The 7822-nt window shown below is 39.6% G+C and overlaps 1 protein-coding gene across 1 annotated transcript; it reads left to right on the top strand.

Annotated features, from left to right (window-relative positions):
- LOC139406862 (protein yippee-like 3) lies at positions 1–6677 on the top strand. Its single transcript, XM_071149964.1, has 5 exons — positions 1–408; positions 1685–1803; positions 3738–3781; positions 4513–4621; positions 4798–6677. Exons 2-5 carry the CDS (start codon positions 1687–1689, stop codon positions 4885–4887), a joined length of 360 nt encoding a protein of 119 aa, XP_071006065.1. The 5' UTR covers positions 1–408; positions 1685–1686; the 3' UTR covers positions 4888–6677.
- The last annotated feature ends 1145 nt before the right edge of the window (positions 6678–7822 follow it).

The raw sequence follows: 7822 nt of genomic DNA on the forward strand, positions 1-7822 counted from the left end.
GTTTTGTAGCTGGTGACGTGTTTGGTTCCGCCTCCTTAACCAGCGTTGTAAACAAACACTGCATAATATTGCAAGTTTGTCCGTCACCACGAAAATATCCTATCTGCAAAAAACGTAGTCGGAGTAGCTATTGTTATTTTAACTACAACATACACGAAACTGTTTCATCTCCGATGAAAAACGTGTTCCTGTTGTCAAGTGTGAGAGACCGAGAGAAAATCTGCACCACGATTCTTCTTGTTTGTTTGGATCCATCTGTCCGATGGTTTCTTGCTGAAGAAGTGACCCAACAAGCTATCTCCTAGACGATTTAGCAATTTACTGATGCATCTTAGTTGACCATCTTAGTTGCTGGTCATATCTTCGTTCAAATTAGGTATTCCACTGAAACCCCGATAACTACTTTAGGTGAGTCCAGGGCTATTCTATTGTGCTTGTATTTCCTTCCATGTAGGTTGCTAGCTAAACCTGAAATGGCGGGTTTACAGTAAACATTATCAGCGTCTTCTCTAAACCCAGATTATGGTTCAGTTGCTAGCTAGCAAGATAACGTAAACATGTTAGCTAGTCTCTCAAAAATGGATAGCTAGCTACAGAGGAAGGCGGTCGATGAATAATTCACTGTATGCATCGTTTTGGGGAATTATTGGCTAGCTGCCTATGTAACAGTAACGTAAATTAGCTAACGTTAGCTAGTTGCTTTGTCAGAATGTGGGGCGAGTCCACCAACGTTATCAGGCCAGCAAAATTGCAAGGATCAGAGTGATGTTTTGCTTGTTCTTGTGTATGCCGTGGCATTAATACCGAGGCGTTATTTTGAAATTACTCTAGCTACACTAATGGATTTTCACACGGACATTTAACCGTTTTAAATGACATAAGACTTGAGTAAAAAGTAACACATTTTCCTCATCCATCTGTGGAGCGCTTCTAACTGACCATACATCGTCGGGTTTAGCTGGTACAGTAAAGTAGGTCAATTCATGTTGTGTTCTGTCTGGTGCAATGGTCAGAGTTATTGGGATCCTTGCGACGTCCCTACCCAAAACTTAACCCCTAACCGTAAACCCTTACTTAAAACATATCAAATGTACACTTCAATAGGTAGGTACGTTCCAAGGATCGCTTGATAGCACGGACCCTGCTGTAATTTTACCAGGAAGTGTGCTGCGAATTAGACATGCATATGGCTTAAAATAAAGTCACTAATATGCGCCCAGACCTGTTTCCCACTCCTAATAATACAGTTAGTTAATTATTGTGTGATTCCTTCTGACATTTTTTGACACTCAAGGTGTCATGCCTAAATGGAGGAAATTAACAGTTGAGTGCATGCGTTTTCTACAATGCTGGCATTACTTCTTTGCAGTGTTGGACAGGACAGAGGACAGACAGCCAACTGTTATTGAACTTGTTTCTTTCTCTTGCAATTTTCAGTTGAAAGCCATGGGAATCATACGTTTTTTGTTTGTGTTTACCCAAATTTGCCTAACCCTATTTGGCAAATAAGCTTACAAAATGGCATTTTCTCATAGTTACTACACTTCACAAATAGTGAAATTTAGGGTTTACCACAATCACATTTAGGAGTAGCCTAGCGTTAGGAGCCCCAGGAATTCCCAGTATCCTCTCTGTCTCTCCTGTTAATCGCTAAGTCTCTCTGTTTTCTTCTCTATCTCCTCAGACATGGTGAAGCTGACGAAGGCTAAGACGTTCCAGGCATACCTAGACTCGTGCCACCGGAGGTACAGCTGTGTTCACTGCCGAGCACACTTGGCCAACCATGATGACCTCATCTCCAAGGTGAGACTACAGGGACCGTTTATGGCCAGTGGGTTAAATTCCATATAATTGTGTTGGATGCAGGGGTTGGAACCCGGTTCAGGGAACAGAACAGAAAACTGGAAAATAATGTCATTTTTCAATAACAGAAACAGAACAAAAGTGATCCATACTGCTCCATAAGAGAACCGTTATTTTAAAAGCATGAAAACCAGTTAATGTTATTTTATGTTCCAGGCATTTTTTTCCTAGTCCCACAAATAAAACGCAACAAACGCCTATGCAAAACCCTCTCTATCACTCAGAAACATAGTGTTGGAAAATAAAGTAAAAGTGTAATATTTGCCATGTAAAAAAAGCTAACATTTAAGTTCCTTGCTCAGAACATGAGAACATATTTAAGCTGGTGGTTCCTTTTAACATGACTCTTCAATATTCCCAGGTAAGAAGTTTTAGGTTGTAGTTATTATAGGACTATTTCTCTCTATACCATTTGTATTTCATATACCTTTGAATATTGGATGTTCTTACAGACAGGCACTATAGTATTGCCAGCCTAATCTCGGGAGTTGATAGGCTTGAAGTCATAAACGGCACAATGCTTGAAGCACAGCGAAGAGCTGCTGGCCAATGCAGGAAAGTGCTGTTTGAATGAATGCTTACGAGCCTGCTGCTGCTTACCACCGCTCAGACTGCTTTATCAAATATCAAATCATAGACTTAATTAAAATATAAAAAACAGAAATATGAGCCTTAGTTCATTAATATGGTCAAATCTGGTAACGATCATTTTGAAAACAAAACGTTTATTCTTTCAGTGAAATACGGAACTGTTCCGTAATTTATCTAACAGGTGGCATCCATAAGTCTAAATATTGCGGTTACATTGCACAACCTTCAATGTTATGTCATAATTATGTACAATTCTGGCAAATTAGTTATGGTCTTTGTTGGGAAGAAATGGTCTTCACACAGTTCCCAACGAGCCAGGCAGCCCAAACTTCTGAATATACCCGGGCTCTGCTTGCACAGAATGCATGAGAAGTGACACAATTTCCCTACTTAAAAGAAATTCATGTTAAAGGCAATATTAACTAAATGTGCAGGTTTAAAAATATATACTTGTGTATTGATTTTAAGAAAGGCATTGATGTTTATGGTTAGGTACACATTGGTGCAACAACAGTGCTTTTTTTGCGAATGTGCTTTTAAATCATCACCCGATTGGCGAAGTAGGCTGTGATTAGATAAATTAGCAGGCACCGCATCGATTATATGCAACGCAGGACAAGCTAGATAAACTAGTAATATCATCAACCATGTGTAGTTAATCACTAGTTATGTTAAGATGGATTTTTTAAGATAAGTTTAATGCTAGCTAGCAACTTATCTTGGCTCCTTGCTGCACTCACGTAACAGGTAGTCGGCCTGCCACGCAGTCTCCTCGTAAAGTGCAATGTAATCGGCCATAATTGGTGTCCAAAAAAAATGCAGATTACCGATTGTTATGAAAACTTGTTATCGGCCCAAATAAATTGGCAATTCCAATTAATCGGCTGACCTCTAGTTCAGAGCTTTATTTTGCTGGTCAGAAAACAAAAAAATTGTGGTTTTGTTTAGAACCAAACGATTGGAAAATAATCTTTGTTCCAACCCCCGGTTGGCTGTGTGAAATTATATTACATTTCAATAACATTCGAAAAACAAGAAAAACAGCCACAGTCCTCTGTTGCATTGTAAGCTGGGAAACGTCAATGTCCCACTTTCTTTAAAACCACCGATTTAATTTGTTTTTTTTATATATATATATATATATATATATCTATATATATATATATTATATATACACACACACACACACATATACATATACATTTCTTGCATTGTCGCTCTCCCTCTCTCTCTCCCTGTCTTTGTGGCACATTTGAGTTCATTCTCTTTTTTCTGTCGTCCAGTCTTTTCAGGGAAGCCAGGGACGTGCTTACCTCTTCAACTCTGTGTGAGTATCTTTACATGTCATCCAGTGTATTGGCCATATAGCCTACACAGTGTACCCATAACTAATGAGCAAAATAGTATCCCTTTTAGGTCCCTAAAACACAGTCCCACCTTAGTTACCGCTCAAGCCTCAGTACACTGCCATTATCATGCATCTGCCAGGTTCTCCTTATGCCACTTTAGTGTGTTTACTCTAGTCCTGTAAGCCATACAAGACAGTTCACTATCCTAAAAGTGAATGTCACGTTCTAGTTACCTTCTGTTTGCTGTAGTTTGAATACATTTTTTAAACTAGGCAAGTCAGTTAAGAACACATTCTTATTTACAATGATGGCCTAGGAACAGTGGGTTAACTGCCTTGTTCAGGGGCAGAATGACAGATTTTTACCTTGCCAGCTCGGGGATTCAATCTAGCAACCTTTCGGTTACTGGCCAAACGCTCTAACCACTAGGCTACCTGCCGCTCCATTTGGTAGTTAGCATGTCATTTCTCAGCTGGTGCATAGCAAACACCCTCCGATTTGGGGCTAAATATTAGGTTCTGGATAGCATTATCACATTTCTTGTTTTAAAAAAAATATATATAAATATATATGCTTATCTGGCTGGTCACCAGAAAATCTGATAGGCTTAGGTCAAATCAAATTTAATTTTTCAGGTCACAAAACAGACATTTGTGGCGGGGAACCATGTCGGTAATTAACCTGTGGTTCTTGTTCCTGGTGTTTTCAGGGTGAACGTGGGCTGTGGTCCTGCCGAGGAGAGGCTGCTACTCACCGGGCTCCACGCTGTGGCAGACATCTACTGTGAGAACTGCCATACCACACTGGGCTGGAAATACGTAAGGACAAACACACACACACACATACTATGCTACTTATCTATGTCTACACACTGTAAAATAACTCAAATAATATCCTCAATCCCCAATTCTCAAAAAATGTGGATGTCTTTTAAGCTTGTCTACTATGCACTCCAGCCTCTTATCCCCCCCTCCCACCATCTCTATCCCTACAGGAGCAGGCCTTTGAGTTGAGTCAGAAGTACAAGGAGGGGAAGTTCATCATTGAGCTGTCCCACATGATAAAGGACAACGGCTGGGACTGAGAGGTGAAGGGAGATGTTTTCATTGATGTTTCATCCCTCATCCATTGTTCTTCCTGGCCTGAATGTGTGTCCCCTCACCCTGCGTAAGGGCCATCGGCTCTGCCACTCCGTCACTTCATACAGCTTTGCCAAGAGTAGCATGTGATGTTTATATATATATATATATATACATACATACACACAGACTATACCAAACATTAGGAACACCTTCCTAATGAACAGCCTCAATTAGTCTGGGCATGGACTCTACAAGGTGTCGAAAGCGTTCTACAGGAATGCTGACTCCAATGCGTCCCACAGTTGTGAAGTTGGCTGGATGGCGGAACATTCTTGATACACACAGGAAACTGTTGAGTGTGAAAAATCCAGCAGCGTTGCAGTTCTTGACACAATCTGATGCGCCTGGCATCTACTACCAAACCCCATTCAAAGGCACTTAAATATTTAGTCTTGCCAATACACCCTCTGAATGGCACATATACACAATCCATGTCTCAATTGCCTCGAGGCTTAGAAGTCCTTCTTTAACGTGTCTCCTCGCCTTTATCTACACTGATTGAAGTCGATTGAACAAGTGACATCAATAAGGGATCATAGATTTAATCTGGATTCACCTGGTCAGTCTGTCATGGAAAGAGCAGGTGTTCTTAATGTTTTTGTATACTGTGTTTGTGTGAGATATATACATACATACACACACTCGTAGGTTTAATGAGTTTCATATAAAACCTACCCCATTTACGGGAGCACCTTTGTCAATATCCCAATGTTTAGTTTTATTGTGGTAGAGAATGAGCGAGTACAGGCTGTGTGTGTGAGCGCGAGCGAGAGTTTGTATACACTTGGGCATGTGTGAGTTGTGTGTTTACGAGTGTGTGTGTTGCAGTGCGACCACCTTAGCAACCTCACTAAATCTTACTCATGTAATCCGTGCGTCTGTGTGGGATTGCAGTTATCAAAAAAACGAAATTCTCTCATTAAGTGCATTTCACAGGGTTGAGACAAAGTGCCCTGAAAGCTGTTCCCTTTTTTGGAGTTTAGGTGAATGAGTGAAAAAGCAAGTTATACCTTGCTTTGTGTGCGTGTGTGTTTTTTTTTTAAAACTTCATACTTAATGTTTGATGGTGCAAGCAGAGTTGGAAAAAAAGTAATTATGTTTAGTGCTGCTCTGTCATGTTACTGTTGGAGTATGAAGTGCAATACTGTAGGGTGTGTCTGCGGGGTTAAAGTTCACTTTAAAATGTCATCAATATAACATTGGTCATGTTTATCCTTTAAATGGCAATCAATGTATTCTGTTGTTAATGATGTCAAGGGCTGCAGCATTACAGTTTGTAAGTGTTTCTGTGCGATTGACCCATGTGAGTTTGAATACTGTGTGTAAATGTTTGGCGTATGGGTATTCTCTCTGTAAGCTGCCTGTGGGTATGCATTTTATGGTTTGTGTGTGTTTATACAGCGTGTAAGAAGTGTGAGTGTAAGATTGTATGATCAGATACAGTACTTTCTAGACAGTTAGCAAATACTTTAGTTTGGGGGTAAAATCTATTGTTTCTGATGTAATTGGATATCCATTTTTACATTATTTCCATTTGAGATCAAGCTTGTAAATACAGCTTAACACTGAGCAGCATGTACATAAGCATTTATTTGATATTAGAGAGCAGTGTGTAATATCAAACAGGATTGATATATCTACAATTATGTAGCAGATGGTGACTATGTAAGCTTTTCATTGAAGTGTTTTATTTGAACCTGAACTTGCAACATTAAAGTATGTGGTAAATATACCTGCCTGTTGTTTATTACAGTAGCTATGTTTCCATCCAATTGGTGAAAGATTTAAGCGAATATTCCAAAATCTTGCATAAACCAAATCTTCACATTTTTCCACCAACTGGACCAGTTGCTAATAAAAAGCAGTGCGTTATGACGTAGTACATAATAAAAGGTACTTTTTCGCTTAAGTTGTCATGTACCGAATAAAATCGAAAGTTCTCAATATATTTTCAACTCGCAATTTCAACTCTAGCAATAATTTTGTCACAGCTGTTGCATTAAGCCACTCCGGTCTTGTCACGTGCGCTCTAGACAACAGCTCGCACAGATAGTGCGGGTAAGGTTTGCCTACATTATAAGATTATAATGGATAAGAGCGACATATGTGTGTATATGTGTGTGTATATATATTTATGTTAAACATCACCCAATCCTCGATCATCATGTCATCAGAATAAATTCAAACACCACGCAATCACCGCACGGAACTAAAAACTGTCACTTTATCTTTGGAAGAGCGGGGATAGATTGCCTTGTAAAACCACGCAGTGCGCCTTGTCGGATTTTTGAGGATAGTTAGTGGGTGGTCCAAATGATTAGCCAAGCAAGGGAGGTTTGCAACGTTAGTCCCTCAGCCCTCGTTTTTAGTCGGCTTTGCGAGTGTACAATTAATTATGTTCACTCCGGGACCTGAAACTCCCCATAATTCACTTCTCGACGATTGTACATCCGCTAAGAAAAGTCCGCGAAAACGTAAAAACAACATCAATAGACATACAAGTAAGTAAAAACGAATGCAAATAAGTTTAAATGTTGCTACGACGTAAAAAGTAAATGTTTTTGTTTTGTCTTTTGGAAATTGTAGAAATAAAACATTTTCCTTCTTCGGGAGTTCCAGCCAAGCAGGGTAACATTAGCAAATTGGTTCGCTAGCTATCATACAGTACGTGTAAATGAATAATTATATATTTAATATAAGTATACATGCACTCATAATTGACTGTAGTGCATATAAAGCTACCCGTGGCTGAAAATACAATCATCGCGGAATTAAAGAGTGACGTTTATTTCCGGCCAAAGGTGGACCATTTAAAAATCATTCCTTCCTCCCTTACCCTACAAGTGTATATGTAACAGTATAGCTTCCGTCCCTCTC

This window comes from Oncorhynchus clarkii, chromosome 4, assembly GCF_045791955.1.
Source record: "Oncorhynchus clarkii lewisi isolate Uvic-CL-2024 chromosome 4, UVic_Ocla_1.0, whole genome shotgun sequence".
Lineage (NCBI taxonomy): Eukaryota > Metazoa > Chordata > Actinopteri > Salmoniformes > Salmonidae > Oncorhynchus > Oncorhynchus clarkii.

Bases quoted from the DNA above. Each gene is read 5' to 3' on its own strand.
- LOC139406862 (XM_071149964.1), top strand. From the start codon at position 1,687: ATGGTGAAGCTGACGAAGGCTAAGACGTTCCAGGCATACCTAGACTCG. The intron at 1,804-3,737 runs GTGAGACTACAG...TCTGTCGTCCAG, and splicing joins ATGATGACCTCATCTCCAAG to TCTTTTCAGGGAAGCCAGGG. The intron at 3,782-4,512 runs GTGAGTATCTTT...TGGTGTTTTCAG, and splicing joins GCTTACCTCTTCAACTCTGT to GGTGAACGTGGGCTGTGGTC.